The sequence below is a fragment of the Perissodus microlepis genome, chromosome 2 (genome assembly GCF_051167445.1).
Source record: "Perissodus microlepis isolate ML-2025 ecotype Zambia chromosome 2, ASM5116744v1, whole genome shotgun sequence".
NCBI classification, from domain to species: domain Eukaryota; kingdom Metazoa; phylum Chordata; class Actinopteri; order Cichliformes; family Cichlidae; genus Perissodus; species Perissodus microlepis.
Window position 1 is genome coordinate 3,763,650 of NC_140462.1, and position 19,997 is coordinate 3,783,646.

General features: G+C 40.9%; 2 protein-coding genes across 2 annotated transcripts in view; both read right to left on the bottom strand.

Annotated features, from left to right (window-relative positions):
* Window positions 1-4,166, bottom strand: part of gpc3 (glypican 3) — a 133,589-nt gene extending 129,423 nt beyond the window's left edge. Inside the window, exon 1 of the mRNA XM_084940568.1 lies at window positions 3,687-4,166. Within this exon, the coding sequence (XP_084796694.1) occupies window positions 3,687-3,843 (157 nt within the window). The 5' untranslated portion in view covers window positions 3,844-4,166. The remainder of the gene's footprint in view (window positions 1-3,686) is intronic.
* Window positions 4,167-9,234: 5,068 nt separating this feature from the next.
* Window positions 9,235-18,065, bottom strand: cab39l1 (calcium binding protein 39, like 1). The gene is made up of 9 exons (XM_084940592.1): window positions 17,685-18,065; window positions 16,965-17,112; window positions 16,701-16,865; window positions 16,392-16,510; window positions 13,154-13,322; window positions 13,007-13,066; window positions 12,859-12,924; window positions 12,628-12,771; window positions 9,235-12,107 (listed from the first exon to the last, which is right to left on the bottom strand). Exons 2-9 carry the CDS (start codon window positions 17,079-17,081, stop codon window positions 11,916-11,918), a joined length of 1,032 nt encoding a protein of 343 aa, XP_084796718.1. The 5' UTR covers window positions 17,082-17,112; window positions 17,685-18,065; the 3' UTR covers window positions 9,235-11,915.
* Between the last annotated feature and the right edge of the window lie 1,932 nt (window positions 18,066-19,997).

Sequence of the window (19,997 nt, forward strand, 5' to 3'; positions counted from 1 at the left end):
CTCGCCTCACACATATGTGATGACACGATGGAGTGAACCGACACCCAGCCTCCATTTCACCTTCAGCCAATCCAACCACCCACAGCAACAGCCGCAACAAAGACACGAGTGGTACTACTCCTACAGATGTGCCAAGCTTTGATTTTTTCCCCTCTATATGCCTGCTGTAATCTTCCTCTGCACTCACTTCTTTTGAATCACACTTTTGGAAAGAAAAACTTTAGTCTTTTGGTGCTTTTTTTGCCCCCTCCGGCACCACATGCAGCATTATTAGAAATTCTGCTTCCTGCAGACATGTTTCTGAATCAGCCACCTCCCCCACACTATACTCAATATCGATACAGTCCACTTCACATTTCACACACACACACACACACGCGCGCAGAAAGTGATACTTCCCTCAGTCGGATCACAACTAGCCACCCTCAACAAGTAATTTCATCAATCTTTCATTTACTGTGTGCCTCATCTGAGAACTCGTGTTATATCAGCCTGCATGACAAGCAGTTGTAGCTGTGACTCCAACTTATTCGGCATAAATTAATGGTAAGTATATATTATGGATGAGACATGACCAAAAATGAATAAAAAATAGGTCAAAAATGTACTAAATGTGTGAAAAGTGACTGCCGATTTCATGTCCTCCCCAAAAATAATACTAATAATAATAAAGTCAGCTCATTAGGGCAAAAGTGGAAGATTTGAGAGTTATGGAAATTCCACCAAAAGCTCGAGCATGCCCAATAAGCCGCTCACTCTGAAATCTTTACAGAGTGCTTAAAATCTGTTAAGGACCATCACTGGTCACTGCACATAAAGCATTGTGGGGCCATTCAGCGTCACTACCGCGAGCCCAAAATCAAATCCCATCAGTCCCAGTATCTGTGATACAGCGGAACTGCAGATATTTCAGGACATCTGGGATTTTTAATTTCCTATATTACTTCAGTTTCTTTTCATAAGACATGAAGTGAATGTGAGAGACACCTGTCACCATACAGGTACAGTTACATAATTCTTCATTAGTCATAAGTGCCTACACTTTAATACAAATGCTGTAAAAACTGATGAAATGATGTACGGCAACGTGCTCAGTCAGTGTTAAAGAACTGAAGAAGTGACAAAGACTTGAAGCATGGTCGTTTCCAACCTGTCTACAGCAGTGACTCATGGGTGTTTATGAGGAAATCATTAATTCAGCAGCTTTGTGATGGTTCTATTAGTTATTTTCCACTCTGACTTTGACTGGTGTGTTTTCCTGAAAACTGAGAATGGTATTTAGAGTTTGATTAGCAATGGGCCAAGCGGTTAACAGCGATAAATCACAAACATTCATCTGCAGGGCCGGTGCTTAAATGTTGAAGACAGAATGAAGACAGAATAAAGTGCTGCAAGTGTAATGCTGTGTTACAGTCTTTGCATCACAGTACAGTGATGTTGTACAGTAAACTTTGTTGTAGTTTACAGTAGCTGTCAAAATAACAGTTTCATGCTGGTAAATCTAGCTTGAGGGATGTACTATAGATACTTTATTGGGAGCTGTGTTACAGTACACTCTTATTTTTCTAACGTTTAAATCTAAATGTTGGAGAAAGAACTCTAACTGGGTATATTAACCCTGCAGTTTGTCTGATATTTGCTTTTCTGAAAGTGATTGATTTTTTTTTACCTCTTGCTGTTTTGCATTGAAACACAATATAATGCAGAACGCATTCAGAAAATTCAGCTTGCACAGTTGATTAAGGGGAGAAAATACTTAAAGTGCTATTGTTTTGCTGAGAAGGGGGTATTTATAGAGTATTATTGAATATTTAGGACCTAATGTACAGTATATTTGTCATTTGCCAAAATGCTCAAGACCAAATAAAACTTCTAGATGTTTCTTCCATGCACAAGGTCTTTTTAACAAATTGCCAGGAGCATCAGTTGTGTGTAGCATCACTGAGGGTAGTGCTGTTAACCTCTATCATAGATACAGGGGATACAAACATTTCTTGTATTTACATATTTTTTATATCCGACATAACATTTAGTCAATCAGCAGACTTCAGGGAGCCAAAGCAGAACATTAGGTTTAACACGCTTGTGAACACCTTTTCTACAGAACTGTATAAGCCATAAACCAAGCAATTAATCTGCAACAGACCTGCAGCGAGGATGAGTAAACCAAACCATGCCTTCGCTGGCCGTGATGGATTGTTCTTTGGCTGATTGGTGAATTGATTTCCAGTGAAAGTAATGGTTATGAACTGTTAGTGTCCAGCTCAGACTGATTCCTTAGAGATGGTGCACAGACAGCTGGTCTGCCTAGCCTCAGATTTGGGAAGGCTAAATATTTCTCATTGCCTGCCAAGAGAAATATTTAGCCTCCCCTTTGGCTGGCAGATAAAACGCCTGATGGCCTAGGTGGAAGGTGTGTGATTAAACATGGATGCTTGGAGAAATGTAGGGCTCAGCGGTTAGGGCTGCATGCACCTTACACGATGGGAGATTAATATGTGGCAGAAGGAGCATGACAAAATATGCTTCAAAGTGCATCGCGGTCTCGCTCTCTCCTGCTGTTTGATTTGAAGTATTTTGCGATTCGCCACACTCTTTCATGTTTACAGAACATTTAGTGTTATTCAAAAAGAAAAAAAAAAAAAACACCCTTCTTTGAATCAGGTGGGAGTATTGCATGCTGCGAACGGAGAGAAAACATAACCTGGAGCACTTCCCTGTGCTGACATGACACTAAAACACCTAATTAACATTTGCGGCTGGCTGTGATGCAGACACATGAGAGGCTTTTACCATTTCCATAGTGAATCAGAATGCACGCAACAGGCTCCAGTGCACCAACATGCTGCATTCTGCAAAAGAGGACAAAAATATGGACTTCTGTCCACAAAGACCAGAATCATTTCAAAATTAACCTTTTCTGTTTTTCGCCAACTCACTTCTCCAGATCTATTCCTTCTTCATTAGAGAAGATAGAAGTCAGTGACAGTTGAGCTCCATGGAACAAAAACAATAAAAATGAGTTTGGATCATGGCATCATTTACAAAATAACTTCCAGTTTTCTTGCAGTTCAGATCACACACATAATTGATATTTGCTGACAATGTAACAGGAATGGCTGTCTACATGTTGACTATTAATCCTCTTTCATTCCCTCAGCTTTTACCCCATCGTCATGTATATAAACAAGCACCAAAGTTAGGATATTGACAGCCTCCTTAAAACACTAACTCAAATCTTGCAATGTTTCAGCACTAACCGAATCAAAGTGAGGTGCAAGGCAAGGTTACTCCATGTTCAGATCAATACAAGAACAAATTTTACAAGTTTCAGTTTCGTATTTGTAACAGGATATTCCGCTTAATGCGGACAGATTTTCTTTCTTTTTTTTTTTTTTTTTAAATTCTCAGAGCAGGTTAGTAAACGTTCAGCCAGGGGGATGAGAGTGTGTGGGTTGGCTCTCACTGAAAAGGTCAGCATTCAAAACAAAACACGGAAAGGCTCGATGACAGAAGAGAATCGCTATAGTGGTACTATCCGCTAGGAAAAAATATATATTTACAAATCTATATCTGACTTAATGTGTTGGTGCTGATTGTTAGAAACGTGCTCTATCCCACAACATTATCAGGAGTACGTAAAACATTAACGTCCCGTATCTACGAGCTTTATTAATGAGAGTTACCTGACACTGGGGTTTCGGGGACCCACTTGGAGCCCGGGTGCAGAGACTGAAATACTGTGCGCACCTCCTGGCAGTTTGGCACGTGTCCGCCGGGAAGGGAGAACAGCTGGAGGAAGGCGCACAGAAAGAGCGCACTGTGGACCGGTGAGGAAGCCATGGCTGACGGGCAGCAGCACTCAACCAAAGCGGACAGAGTAGAAGAAGCAGCGGTAAAGTTCAGCGCGCTAAAAGTTACAGAAGGATCCAGCGTTTGCGCTGATGAGGTGAAGCTGCAGCTCCCGGCTCGGCTCGGATCAGCATCCTTCCGCTTCTCCTCCTCTCAGAGTCCGTGCGCCCTGCAAAGCTGCTCTCTCGGGCTTCTTGGCGAAGCTACACGGATGCCGAGAACTTATGACTCCCTGTTCCCTTGCAGCAGCGAGTGTCATCTCTCCGCACAGATGGATGAACGCCCCCCCCCCCCCTCCCCGAATCCATGTGCGCGCTCCTTAAAAAGCGCGCGCCACGGCGTGAAGCTAGCTGCGCGTACAGAGAGCTCCTCTCAGTGATGCGCGCTGACACAGTGGCCCTGTGTGGGCGCTCGAGTGGAAATATGAGGGGCTTAATAATGCGCTGCACGAGCCGCTTTAGATTAACCGTACGGGATTTAACTGGGGTGCATCACTCGTGCGTTTCACTACATTTAAACCAGTGTTTACCAGGAGCTGCACACAAAACACCAAAGACATGTATGAGCGGCAGTTTATTTTTTTATCCACATGGAGATTGTTCATACAGACAGCTGGTTGTGCACGAAGCACAAAACTCACTGTTACATTATACAGATTTGTTCATGTCAGTTTAAAATGAGTCTTACTTTCACTCAGATCTACAAGCATTAAAGTTGAGATGGTGCCATCTAGTGTTCAGTGTGCATGTCAACAGCAAAAACGTTGCCCAACAGACAAGGACAAGATATTCAACTCCGCAGACTGAACAGTTCATCAAGTCAGAAAAGTTGTTTTGGGAGTTTTTACTTGTACAGAAATTAGTACAATCCAATAAATGCAGGACTCAATATCTGGCTGATAGTGAAACAAATTCCTCGTCTATTCACAATGTTAAGTGTTGAAATTTAAATCATCCATCTTAAAAACAGCAAGTGTCACAACACCAGAATCACAGCAGAAGTAGAAACAGCAGCAGCACCAGCTCATCTCGTGCCTGCTGTGAAAGGCTTTCAGTCTTTCAAGTGTTGCTCAGGACAGACAAAACACACGCGTCGCATTTCTGACAAACAGAGAGCTTTGCATGGATTTGCACAGCAGAGTCTTTCAGAAGCTGAGAGCAAACCATCAAAACTCACTGTAAGCCCAGCTGAGTTTAGGTGCTATGAACAGGCGGAAAGGTGACCAGCAATACCTCAAGTGCACAAACTGCAGTAGATGAGCGTTTACTACCTGCACTGTGAGCACTTTGGAACTGCCGGGACAACAGTGTGTTCATCTCAAGGAATGAAAAGTCATGAGGGAAGATGTCAGAGGAAAGACCTGTAAAGAAGCACATGTGACAGACACCGACTGCTTTTACTTTCACACTTATACAAGATGATTTTTTTTTTTTTTTTTTTTAAATTTATTTTTAATGGCCAGCAACCATTGCTTCTATGTTCCAGTAGCATGTTGTGTTATATTTTTCGATTTTAAAAATACAAATTGATGGGTGGGCCGTGGGGGGGGTACAACTCCCTGGGCAACTAAAGCATCCATTTATCAATGTAGATATTTGTCTTCTTCCATTGTCCACACCTCTACTTTCTCTTCTGTTAGTGTCAGTTTACACCATGGTGAAAGCAAAGTACACACCACTGTACCCGACTAGCCAATGTACTGCTTTTAAAAATAGATTAAAAAAATAAATAAATCAGCACAGCTGAGATGTTCTCAGTTATGCTTCCAGAATTCAGAATCTTTTACTATACTCATAAACTTGCATTGGAGAGCAGTGAGCTATTGGCAACGTTTGCTAAAAACGAGCCACTGTACACAAATATTCTCTTTAGTCAACATGAATAACTGCATTGATTATTGGCTTTTACAATACTACAGTTCAAACTTAGATAAAGAGATTCTTTTATGTTATTTTTTTAAAAAAGGTGGTATGTCAAGATACTAATAAATTACCATAAACTGAATCAACTCTGTTACATGATGAACTTCACATATTATAGACTGCATTTTAGGAACTTTACTACAATTTTATTTAAACGTTTTATCTTGCAGCGGGTTCCTACAGCTAAGACAAAAGCCAAAGAAAAGGGGAAAACTCATTTCAGACATGAGCCTGGTTCTGCTCGAGGTTTCCTCTTGTTAAAGGGGAGTTTTTTCTTACCACTGTCGCCAAGTGTTCGTTTGTGGGGGTGGGGGGGGCAATATAAAGCGCCGTACGCCATCTTGTTGATTGGGCGCTACACAAATAAAATTGAAGTGAACTGAAAAACAAGTCCTCCAGACAGAAGGGGCAACTAGGGCAGTAGACTTTGAATACTTCACTAACTACACTAGATGCACCTTAGCTGGAGGACCATGAGGCAAAAATGGAGGGAAGTGATAAACTGGATCACTTCCACACACCGCCAGTCTGCACCATCTGCAACGAAATCAAACAGAAAATGAATCATTACTTAAACGGATTCCATTATTAAGACTGAATACATGTGTTGCCTTTAAGTGGTATAGGAAACTCATTAACACCAACATGCTCTATATTAGAGTTTAAAAGACGTTAAACATGATAAACGGCGGTTTACAGGCACGACATTGCAACAAGGATGGTCACGTTGCCATTAGCCCTTCACTGACACTCAAAAGTTACAGTCCAAGAGATTCTGATCTGTTACACGTGCACATATTAAAGGAAATTATTCCGTCTGCTCATTTAAAAATCCGATTAACCTGTGCAATTAAACACTGCATCAGATTTAACCAGCTGATGCACCGAGGAAATCCTTTATCTGAGGAGTTACAGCGGGCTGCCAGAGGTATCGAAGCTGTTCTGCAGCGTGGAGAAAACATGGAGATGTTTCCCTTTGCACCAATGTGAAGTCTCATTTTTCAGAAATAAAACCGTGAAAACGCCTCACAAATGATCCGACGTACCCCGAGCTTTGCATGAGTGCAGGCCAGCTTTGGTACTCCACATTACCCAAAGGTTAAAATCAAGCCTTAATCTTCGATCGAGCCACACCAGTTCTAGAGGTTTCTCTCCATGATATCTGCACGGCCCACGTGTTTCACTAAAGTTTGGAGACGCAGGAGGAAGTTTAAACTTACGACGCTCCATTTTCCAAAACCATATTTCAGGATACAACATCGGAGGTCATGTTTGTTCGTTTTTTTATCCCTGAACTAACAGTTTCAGAAGGCCGGAGAGCCCCGCTCTGCTCTGCTTTCACGAAGTGGCGCCAGCGGCGTCTGGTGCTGCCCTGATGAGTGCATGGAGCCCCTCAATTAAAGAATAGCACTCAATCAATCTAATGACGCAATTAAGACAATCAGTGCCGGCTGCTGAGCAGTAAGCGGGTTCATGTTTAGGTGTTTTCGGATTAATAAAGAGATCGGCCTTCATTTGCGACCTGAGCAAATGCACTTTAACAAGCTATTGTCAGCCTTCGTGTGCAGATTACACCAAGACTGAGTAATCCAATAGATCCAATACTGCCTCACACAGCGTTCAGATTAATGCGCAGGTGGCGCAGACAAACTAATCAACAGCCGCATCAGACTTTATGTCCAGACCTTGTCAATCAAACGTTTCTATTAGCGCAGTTGTCAGCACACGGCTTACCTCAGATCGTGTTGAGCTTCATTCAGTTTAATGGGTGTAGTCAAACCAACGGGGGCTTCCCATAAAGCAGACATCTCGCAGAATTTCTGTGGATTTTCCACCTCAGTGTATTCCTTTTACCACCCTTCAGCGCAAAAAAACAACAACAAAAAAAACTTTTGTCATTCATGAAATTGTAACAGCATCTTTTTTTCTTTCTGTATTTCTTCCTCTTTGTGGGGGTGGGGGCAGGAGCGCAGGCGGATGTGCGTCCTTAAATCCACTCATAATCAATGCACTTGTAGATATTTGGCATCATATATCTACAAGCTTTCCTCTGAAGCGACATCCGCTGGGGAAGAAAAAAAACAATCTGAATATGAAACCTGAAGTGAGATCAATTTTATTGACCCACCTCACTCATCCATTCACCGCCGTGCTGGCCAAAGAAACCCAGGAAGCTTGTGACCTATAACCCCAGTAAAACCCTGCCCCCACATAGCCTTCTGTGCTGTCCGCAGCCAGGATGTCCCTCCTCTGCAGTCCCACACAAAACACCATTTAATAAAACTCTGTTTGCAGCTGTCAAGCAGAGGGATGCACGGCCTTTCCAAAGCACGGCGGCACTCCCCTCTCCACCGTGGAGCCGAGCTACAGTTGCCTTACTTTCCGTCTTCTCTGGTTGAACTTTGACCTAGTTTCCCAGGCTGTGTGTGTGTGTTAGAAAGCCTGTGATTGGCTGCGTAAAGAGAAAGAAGGCCCCCAGCTGCCATTTTACTTTACTCATCTGCAATACGTGATTGATGTCTGCACAGACACAAGAAAAGGGATCATCATAGAAACACAGAAAAAAAAATGCAGAGTCCATTGTGTGCATTGGTGGCAGCAGCAGGGTGGCTCAGTGGTTTACATTGGTGCCTTAGGTGGCTCGGGGTTACCCCCGCCATCGACACTGCGCCCAACTCCAGCACAGATAAAGTTGCTCCTCCTGCCGTCGCACTGCCTGCTACACGTGAGAGGATCAATCAAAATATCGATAGTATTGATACCAACGATGGTATTGGTATCGGATAGATACTTTGTTTCTATCCTCAGAATCAGTGTCAGTCATTCTGAATCAGAATTTGCAAACTGATGATGATTCATCTCATAAATCACGATACTACTGCCCACTCCGCTTGCGATACACCCTGCTCTTTACTTAGAGCCAGCTTGAAGAACGCATGCAGATGTGGACAAAATTATTAGCCCCGCTATGAATTTTAAAGTTTTTATCAAAGAACAGAGATTTTGAAAATAGCATTTTGAAACAAACTAGTTTTCTCTAGAAGGCATAAATTATTTGTATTTGCACACAATAACAGAATTATTCCAGAAAAATAAAATGGCCAAGAAAAACGGCTCTTTTTATTGGGCAATAACACAACCGGTGCTGTGCAAAGAGTGAGATAATGCACACCGGAAGCATCCTTTGGTACATCAAAGATGTGCAACTGAAAGGACACCTGAGTGAGCTGCTGAGTGACTACCACACTCTGTATCACCCTACACGTTCATGTGTAATAATTGTTTAGGCAACAAAAACAGTGCAAAACAAAACATTGCAATGACATTTTATTTTCATGAATGCTTTCACACTTCACTTATCCTTTATAAAGTTATGTACACATAATTTGCTCCCGAAGAAAATAAAATATCCAGTGTGGAAAGGTAAAGAAAGAAAAGAAGGCAACAGAGTCAAAAAACGTAAAGCACAATAACCCAGAAAAGTTTAATTCATTTCATACATATTATTGATTTTAAGAAATTTAAATTTGTGACTACATATTGCCAGTGACTCGTATATTCATAACAGGAGGTAGGGTTAAAGAAACTTGAAATGCTTTGTTTGTACAACTAACACAAGTGCTAACACTGTTGCTAACAGCACCCCCTAGTGGGATGGCTGCGCACAACACATCCTTCTAAAAGTGCATGTCAAGACTGGGGCCAAATTTCAAGAAAGTCTGCATACAAATTCATACGGGCAATAATTTTTTTCCCCTCCTTCCATTAATTATTACTGATAACAGACTTTTTGTCCTCAGTAAATCTATAGTCAGCTGCATGGAGACATCAGTAATGACCACTGTGTATACGGATTATACCCAATGTATTCTCACAGTTTTAATTTGTTTTATAGTTTCTAAACTGATGACATGACAATGCACTGTGTGTAGGACTTCAGTTTATCTATGCATCCTGTACCACATTCACAGCAAGTTTATCAAATTATTTAATGGCTCCTGAAAGTCCTCACTCTTTGTGACGGTCTCATGAAGTGGACCAAAGAAGGATCAAGCCAAATCAACCCAACTGAAAACTACACTGTGTGATGCCTACTACAGATCTCTTAAAATATATTTACACTCCCAGGGTTTACATATAAGCAAGTATCACAGTTAGTAATAAACCTGGTCTACGCATGAACCCGAGAAATTAACTGCTAATGTATTTGGGACCTGAAATGAACATTTTTTAATTAATTTTTTACATTTTTAAACCATTTTTTTCATATCAGCTTTGGTTTAAAACAAATTAGAAATTGAAAGGATCAATCATGATCCATGAATTAAATAAGGCAAAAATTCATTACAAGGTACCACACTGCAATTCATTATGAATTAACATTTGTGAGGTACCACACAATGAAAAGTTTAAGTTTAAAAAAAAAAAAAGGATCCAGTTTTCCATTGTGAAAACCAGGCTGCAGTCCCTGCTCAAGTCGGAACAAATGTATCACATGTCGGCATCCATTCAAACCACTGCTGTGTGCTTTTGTTTTGGTCAAATGTCAAATTAAATATCTTGTCAAGGAAATAAAATAAAAAAAATAAAAAATAAAAACCAGCATCCGCAAACTCAAATCCCATGAGGTATATACACTAACAGTCTGCACAGACAACGCATTCTGAAACGCTGTAATTTCAGCCACTATAACAACAACAACAGCAGAAATAGGGTAATTATTTCAACTGAGCTCTGGTGATGCACGTGAGGAGTAAAGTCAGTGCTCATCATCCAAAAATCTCATGTGGAACAGTGCATGTGGTTATCCTGACAATATTGTGACATGAGATGGGACCTACTGTTCTGATGCTTTGCAGGCATGTTGTTATGCACTGTGTCACTGTTATAATCATATCAGAAAAGAGAGCCAACCTAATAATTTACCATCTCCTTAAGCAGTTTGTCTCTTCTGTATTAAAGTGAATGATGGTGTGGTTAGGAGTTTGCATTTGTGTGGTTTCTGAGGTGAAATGTCATTTTGTTTTAGTAATATTTCAGTCTTCAGACTAATCAAGTCCAGTGTAGCAGTGAAATTAATCAGGGGAAAAACACAACCCCGATTAAAATTATTATAAAAATCTGTGGTTCAATAACACACCGTGCTCCGATATGAATATAACAGTGTAACATTTTTATGATTTTTTTGTCAATTTGTTGCCATCAGTTTTAGAACGTGAAGAAGAAATGAAGCGCTTCCAGCGAGATCAATCGGTGTATCCTGGCTGTCCGTGTTAGCTGTGAACGGATGGGCTGGTAACCTGCAGCGTTATCTGATGCCTTGTTTCTATTTCAGTCATGTAAGCATCGCTGAGCACAGCCTGAAAAATCACAGTACAATTAATTGATTCCTCTATGGTTTTGATTTTCTCTTCCTGTGACAGCTAATGCATTGGCTAGTGCAGCACTGCGGGGTCGTTTCTGACCAGCATAATCGCGTGCACTCCAACGAAAGCCTGAAAACTGCGCAATAATTGCCAAATGTTACTACTACGAGCTGACCTGCCCAATATGAGCCGACGTGCCACTCTTCTAAAGCTGGATTTCTAAAGACAGTCCCTGTACAAAGAACAGCTTTCCAAAAAACAAAAGAGGCAATAAACCAAACCTAAGCAATGAGAATAAGCATCATTCGGAAAGAAGAGTTACTGGAGGCTTTAAATGTTTTAGCATAAAAGATACATTAGAAAAATAATATATTTACCTCTCAACCTTTCAATCTCTAAAGCATGTACAAGTTCTGGAAAATGACCTCAGTGCTCGAGCTGGTTGTGAATTTCCATGTATATGGAAAAGTAACAGCGTAAGGTCCAACATTAGAAGAAGGAACCAAAAGGCATTTGGTTATCACTAAACAAGAAGCACTGCGGTTTAAATAACAGTTCTTGGCCCACTCAGGTTGCTGGATGGAAAGAACCTCCACATCCACACTAAGCCAGAAAGTGAAGGAAGTAATCTTAACGTTTCCTATTTTTTATACTTAGTATGAACTTTTAATTATGCATGTTTTTATTTTGTTTTGTTTTTTCCTCTTGAACCACCACCTCTAAAATCTACCACCTGACAGAGCAGTCGTCCCATTATTAGCATGGGACGACTGCATTAAGCTTCCTCGGACGCTGTGGGTCTCTTCAGGTCTTTGATTTGCTTGATCAGATAGTTTTTCTCATCGCAGAACTGCTCGTCCTCAGATCTATCCGTCTGGAAGTTGCCAAGGAACTCCACGAGCTTGGTCTGGTTCTTCAGAAGGATGTCCATCACGGGCTGAGTCTTGTTGGGGTTTGCAACAAATACCTTTGGAAAGATTATGTAAAAGGTTTAAGTACCATTTGTGGATGCAATGCACAGAGTCCAATGAATCAACTTTTAGCCAAAGTCTTGCACTGCAGCTGCGATGGTAGTTCTTGTTCTGCTCTGATCATGAACCAGTTCTCCTCCTGCTGCAGGTTCTGATTAGGTTCAGTGATCCCATCTCCAGAGCAGATCAAGGACACCTTCGCCAGCTGTAGTCCAACACGACGGAGTTGGAGTCCTCCTGACTGACCAACTGCTAGACAGGAGGACTCCAAGGAGAAGCAGCTAAATGATACTAAAGACACTAACAGAAATCTGGCCAAATATCCAGCTAGCAGTAAAAACATGAGGTGAAGCTGTTAGCAGCACCCAAACTTTTAAATAAGAGAAATCACAATGACTCAGCCTGACTAAACAAAAACCCACATTCAATATTAGACCATCTTAAGGTAGCAGGTATGTGGGGTTTTCATGACAATTCAGATTTATTAAGAGTGGATTTTGAGAAATTTTTGCGCACCTTGAAGACGTGGAATGCTTCAAACTGGATGTTTCGGCTGTTATCTCTCAGCAGGTTCATCATCAGCTTCAAGTTCTCTGCCCGACTGATGTACCTCGTCATGACAGTGAAGTTGTGCCTATCCAGGAGAAGTTCACCTAGCAGCTAATAAATAAATATACATGAGTTTACAGAATCAGTCCACAAACTTGTCAGTTAAACGTAAGACTGAGCAGGAGCAGGAGGATGTACCTTCAAAGACTGCCGTTTTGTGACGTAGTTCTCAGAGTGCAGAAGTTTTTCATACTCTGTAAACACCTGATAAAAATGTCAAAAGTAAGTTAGGTAAAGAATGAGCAGTTTTTCCAATTAAATATCAAAACCACTGAAGAAAGCTCACTCTGTCATAATTATTCTCCAGGAAGTCTGCACACATAATCTTGTGTCTCGTGAGAAGATCCTGATGGGGAATAGAAGAGGCCAAGATATCAGCTAGGAACAGTCAGGATGTTAATCTTGCCATTAAAAAGAAAATATATTAGTGTACCTTGAACGAGGCAAAAGCATCTGAGGCGATGTCAAAGGTTGAGAGCTCCACATAATGGAAGAAGCAGAAGAAGTCTTCAGAGAAGAGCACTATCCTCGCCAAAGGCTCGTGACGCAGGCACTCTCTCAGCATCATCCCACAGTTAAGAGCCACTTCTGGAGCCTCGTATCTGCACAGGTTCATACATGTCAGGTCCAAGTGATGGTGAACTCATCACAAGTTATACAACTTTCACTCGAGATGTATAATCACATCCTAAACACTTTCACTGTTAGTTTGACATCAACTCTGTGTTTCCAATGACGAAGGAACGAGATCCTCGCAAAAAATAAACAAATGGATTAAACTAAGGCAGAACGTGAGTACGGCAGCAGCGATCTACACGCAGAGAAGTCGTCAATCACTCAGTGACACTAAGAATTTAAACTAGGGTAAAACTTATGGAACAGATTCTGTAAATTGCCAAAATATTTTTTATATTTTTAAAAGAGCCTGAAGTATGTGTAAGAGATCCTTAAAACAAATAAATAAATAAAAAGTGTTACATCTGGTCCAAAACAAGTCTGCTGAATGGCAGACTTGTTTTGGACCAGATCTTCGCATTTTGGAGCACTTATGTACTCATCTAAAGATGACCAATAAGCAGTGATTTTAGATCAGTTGTGCTCATTAATTATGAAAAACTTTGGGAGAAAACTATGTTTTGTTAAGTGTGAATGGAAAGTCTGAACCAGTGCAATTTGCTTACTTGGCAGGGAGAGGAGCACAGGATGCAAAGCTTGTTATACTCATTTAAGCAGGTAGAAAAATGGCAAGAGTACACCAAGCTTTTGTTTGAGAACTGTTTATACAACGTCACAATAGTAACTTTTAATAAAAAGGCTGCTGTTTGCTTTCAAAGGGTCTCATTAACACTCTCAGTCTTTATTATTTACAGTAGTGGACGCTGTACTATTTCTTAGTGTGATATATTCTTGGGCTTAAATCAAGGAGCTGCAAAGAATGCATTATAAGCCCTCTCATCAATCTGTTAAAGAGACAGTATTCAGATAAAGGTCACTTAAGTTAACGCCCATCCCGGTTTCATCCCTATATTCTCACAACTATGACAGAATGAGCCACAACCCTCTTATGCTAGACAGTGTCCCTTAAGCTCTGCCAGATATTTGACAGCACATCAAGAAACGTCAAAAGCTTCTGGTCGCTTTGATAATTAGAAACGCAACGTCCCATATGGAGCTGAGAAAACGTTAAAGTCCAGTTTATAAAAAACACCTACCAGTCTGAAGGTAAGGATGTTGTAGTTCGATCGCGATGGACCCTGTAATAGCATATTTATCGCACTGCTCTCTGCTGCTGCAGGTTAGTTATGAACTCAGAAGACTTGTACAAACAGCTGGAACACAAACTACCGTCACTGCTGACTTTGATTAATCCAACCTGTCGCAGACTTCTTCAGACAGAGACCTGGCAGAGACTTACGTAAACTTGGATTTTATAAACATTTCAATCTGTAATAGATGTGAAATGAATCAAATGACGCAAAGTGAACAACGTTAACAAAGATGTGAAAGGCATTTTGCGATTTTCGAGAGGTCTGTGCACCCATCTGGCCATTAAATGTACACAAAATGTGCCTTTTGAATTTTGTGCTAAAATGTGGAACAACCTAGATGTTCATGCTTTGTCCTCTGTGACATGTACAACAAGTCATTTAAAGAACAATCTGTTTTGAGGTCTTAATGAGCTTGGGCAGCGCAAGACTGTGAAACAGAAGGAAAGGCGTGTCATACAAACTTCTTTTTCTTCGCCCCCTCATGTTGTTGCTCTTTAAAGCATTCTCATGTTTCTTAACAAAAGCAGGGCAACGCAAGATACTGGCGCGAGACATGTGAGCCTATTGGTTCATGTGAAGGGCATGCATTCAGATTCTTGCAGTATTAAAAGCTGTGACTTTTTCCATGGAAAAGTAGCCGGGGGGCCATTCAGGTGACATATTCAGATGTCTCTGATGAGCAGAGAGGACTGAACGTCTGAAAGAGGCTTTAAAAAGGTGATGTGTGGGAACCGTTATACAAATATTTTGGTGGCATTTTTCATGATCACCAGGTTTATTATGACCACAGAGGGCAACAACAAAAAAATCAGTTTCTCCACAGCCTAAATATTTTTTTTGCCAGTCCTGTTACCCACTGTCCACTTTTTGTGAGTCTACACAGTTTTTTCCTTTTATCTATTGGTTTAATGGTAAATAGTAGAAGCAGCCTGAACAGCATTATTAATAAAAGTTGTTCACAAGCTCAACAGTGAACCAAAAAAAGATATTTTTTTTATGAAAGCAGGAAGTGTTTTGGCTGAATGTGGTCTTGTAAGTGAGCTGCCTCTGCAGCCATCAGGGTGTCGTAATGTTTTACCTCTTTGGACAATCTTTCCCTCTGCAATCATAGTACAAAATGCTCTGTGTAGTTTATATTCTATTAGTATTTTTTTTATTCATATATATTTCTATTTTAATCCATCTCCTTCCACATTATTGCCCATCCGTTTGTATGAATGTTCCTGTGTTTTGTGTACAACAAATCGTTCCTAGTGGGATCAATGAAGTTGTTTGGTATAATTTTGGGTTGAACGTGACATTTCTAGATCTCATTTTCCACAGAGAGGTATTTTTTTTCCTGTGCAAAAAGTACACAATTTCCCCACGCACAACAAGGGAGTTCATTAGCAGTGTAACAAACCGAGACATCAACGTTAAATGTCAGGTTTTGATGTCTGCCTCTCATAAACAAACCAAATATTCCTCTTTATAGTTGTGACATTCAACCGGATAAGATGGCATTCGGTCCACCAAACAGCAGCCGGAGCATGCAGCTGGTCTCTAAGTGAGTGAGCAGGATGACTCAGTTTTTCAGAGCTGTAAAACTAGCACTGTACTTTTTGCTTTATCCATCATCTATATGTGTAGCCCACATGTGAGCAAGTTCATGCTTGTTCCTTTGGGAGTTGTTGAAACTCATACTGGCTAATGCAGAAGACTGCAAGGCATGTTAAAGGAAGGTATTTGTACCTAAAAAGCAAAAACCAAATGCTTTTTATTTCATGCTTAGGATTTGTTTGTTTGTTTATGAGGCTCTAAGGGTGGATCTGTTGTTAATGCATGTAAATGGACAAAGAGCAGTCAGATTGAAGATCAAATGACCAAACACTGAGTTTCTGTACACTGAAAATATGAACTTACCCTTTGAGAAGCATGAAGAGGATCTGTGGGTGTGTAGAAATGTATTCTACCGTGGGCGTGCGGGTGCCAATCTGACGTCTCACAATATTGCTGAACAAATGGACCACATCCTTCTTCCCCTGCACAGTAACAACCACTCAGACTGGGTGCTGATATACACAGGGTTTGTTTGTTTTTTTTGCTTTGGGCATAGACGTTCAAATCAGGCATGCAAACACGCACTCCCCCTGATCATTCAATGTGTGCACCAAGCAATCAATACTTTAAACTCATAAAGTCAGTGCAGAAAGAAGGCATTTTTTCTCCTACCTCAAAATCAATCTTCTGTAGATTTGCAATGAGAGAAATTAGAAGGTTGGTGTTGTACAGCTCCTGTGCAAGCTGAGCCACTGCTTCAGTTTGGGGCTCCTTGTCACCTGTTCCACAAAGTACTTCCTTCAGTGAGGCAAGATTTTTGGACACCTCCTCTGCAACCTTAATAACATGAGGGGGTAAAAGAGTATGATCAGCTGCTGCTCAGCGTTACTGTAAGTTTTAACATTCATGCCATCCTCAGAGAAATCCACAGCTGACCTTTTCACACTTCTTGCTGTCACCAGCATCCAGCTTTTCCATGTATGCAACATGGTCCTTCAGACTCTTCACTATCTCAGCTGGGTTCTTCTGAGACTTTCCAAAAGGAAAAGGCATGGCTGAAGACAGGTAATCCAAGACCAGATCTCTGATGAAACATAACACGGGTTTTTAAATTGTGCAAATAAACCTATTCGACTTCCTGCACCTCTTTGCATCAGGAAATCGCTAACAACAAAACAAACAACAACAACAAAAAAAAAAACTTCACCTGATGAGCTACACATGAGTGAGTTATTGCGTTTGGCTAAAGACAGAAGCTCATAAGGAAGAGACTAAAGTTTAAAGTAACTCACAACGCTACTTCACGTTAGTCGAAAAAAGGCTAGCAACTTTTCGTACTTAACGTTTCTTACGTCGAGTTTAGGGTGGATTCTTTATATTAGTCTATATTAGTCCACTTTCAAACTAAGCGGGGTCAGCTGAACAGTAGAAGGCAAGCTTTCTAACCAAAACAAGGATGTAACGGAGAACAGGACGTCAAAATGTCAACGTTGCAGCATGCTCATCGGAAAAGTTGAGCTAGCTTGTGACCTAGTTAGCTATAGCTAGAAACAAGGCAACTACCAACAGGACGCAGTTAGAGAACGACGGTTGTGGGGAAGCACACACGCACACAACACCCTGCTGAAATATTTACTTCAGGCTGTGTACACTCACCGAATGAAGGGTAGCTTTGAACTTCAAAGACGCTCGGTGACCAAAGGTGAGCTAGCGGGCTAGCGAGTCGTCTCCACTTTCAATATCCACTGTGACGTTACTTTGAAAAAGTCTGTAACGTTGTCTGACAGCTGTAGCTACCTAACGTCCCCTAACTGTAGCTACAACTTCCTCAAACTAGAGACATTCATAGCAGTGATATTTGACGTAAATTTCACTTCTAGTGACTCCTGTCATCGAACTTGCTAGCTTCCTAGTTATTACAGAGTGACTTGCTGCTGGGCTTGCCCGTCTGTCAACTTCATTTCCCTGTTCTTTTCTGCCGAAACACCCGTCCTCTTCTCATCCCGGGGACAATGGGCGGTCATGTTTTGCTATGTAATATGACTGACACCAATTTTATCCTATCACTTTTGCGTAATGTGGGCACGCCCTCTACCCCCACTACGGGTGCGCATGTTTCACAAAGTTGCATACTAATGAGGGGGAGTATGTTGCAGACTTGAAGGGAGGCCACTCTACCGGACAGCCCGTTAATAGAAATCAAGTGCATCTAAATTATCGGGAAGAGATGAGCCATTAGTTGAGAAATAGTTCGTGTTTTATCTGTAGTTATGAAATCTAAACGTTGTATAATCGTCCAGAATAAGAAACAGGATTAGTTGTTTTTTTTTTCTTTCATCTAATCGCCTTTTGGTGATTTCTTTGTTGAGTCACAAGAAAATACAGTATCCAATAGCAACATCTATAAAACACATTTCACTAGATATTATCAAAGCAAGCAATTTCTAGAACACATATGGACCACAAAAAGTTCCTCAACGTGAATAGTTACCAAAGTCTTTCTTTAATGTATGTCCACTTACCATCCCTTAATAACGGATGACAGGCATAATGGGTTGACTCTCCTCTGTATTCTCCAACTACATGTTGTCCAAATTTGTTATAATAACCACACTACATTAACAAATCCTGCATAAAAGCTTTTTACTTGCATAGAAATTAGTGAAACTTTGAATGTCATTTAAGGGAACATATGGACACTTCACAGTCAAAGCTCTTCTTTGGAAGGTGACTGCGTTTTGCTCCATTCTCTGCCGGGGTGATGCCACATTGTCTTAGTAATGTTATATAATAATAATGTTGAAGTCCAGGCTTTGCGGAGGCCAATTCATGACTGGATTAATAGTCCAGGTAATAATCAACACAACTGCTTTCAGGTGTGTGGGCAACGAGGGCCGACACCCAGGAAACACTCCACCTCTGGAACACAGGCAGGAACCCACACACACGAACAGAGGAGAGAGAGAAAAAGGAAAGATGGTTGGAGTGAGAGAGGTGGATTCTAGGTATAGGGTGGGATAATGGAAGAGATCCATAAAGGAATTAGCTGAAAGAGAAAGATGAAAGCATGCAAAACTATTACTAAAAGAAAGTCTGGCTCCTTGGAAGCAAAATATAAAGAACTGAGTGGCAGCTCAAGACTTTTGCACAATGCTGTATGTTTCTAGAATAGTTTAAACCACAGGTGTCAAACATGAGGGGATCCAGAATTGAGCTGGCAAAGACTCCAAATTCAGCCCACTGGATGGCTTTGAAAACAGTAAATTAAGGGCATAAATTTAGACCTTGCAACTGTAATTTCATAAGTTTTACTTTTCCTACTGATAAGGGTGTCCTTGACATTCATATCACACTAAAATAATAAAGTAATACGTAAGTAATTAAATGAAATACTGTGGTGCATTTTTTATAGAACTTTTTCTGTAATTTTACACATTTATTACTTCATTATTTTGTTTATTACCGTTCAGGTCATGTAGAAAAACTGAGGCATTCTCTTGAAATTGTACTTTTTTATATTAAGATATCTCAGGGTTTAAATGCAAGTTACATTTCTTTAGAGTGACAGAAAGGGGTGTTTTACAGGACCGCCCGGCTTAAGATCAAAGTAGGATGCACGTGTCTCATGACATAAAATAAGTTTGACATCACTGGTTTAAACTTTTCCTACTCAGGGCCCCACCATGGTGTTGACATGCATTTTTTAACATATCTCCGACTGTGGTGCCTTAGAGGTCCATTATTGTCCCAGTGCCTAAAAACTCAGCTGTGATTGAGCTTGTATTGAGCCCCTTACTGTGCACACTACTCACACGTGATTGCTCAGAAAAGTATCCAGGCAATCATATTGTGACTTTTACAGATGATGCAGCTGTTGCAATTAATGATGAGTCAATGTAGAGGAGAGACATGGAAGAACTTGTTGGCTGGTGTGATGCAAACAATTTGTGGGAAATTTGGGGAAGATAA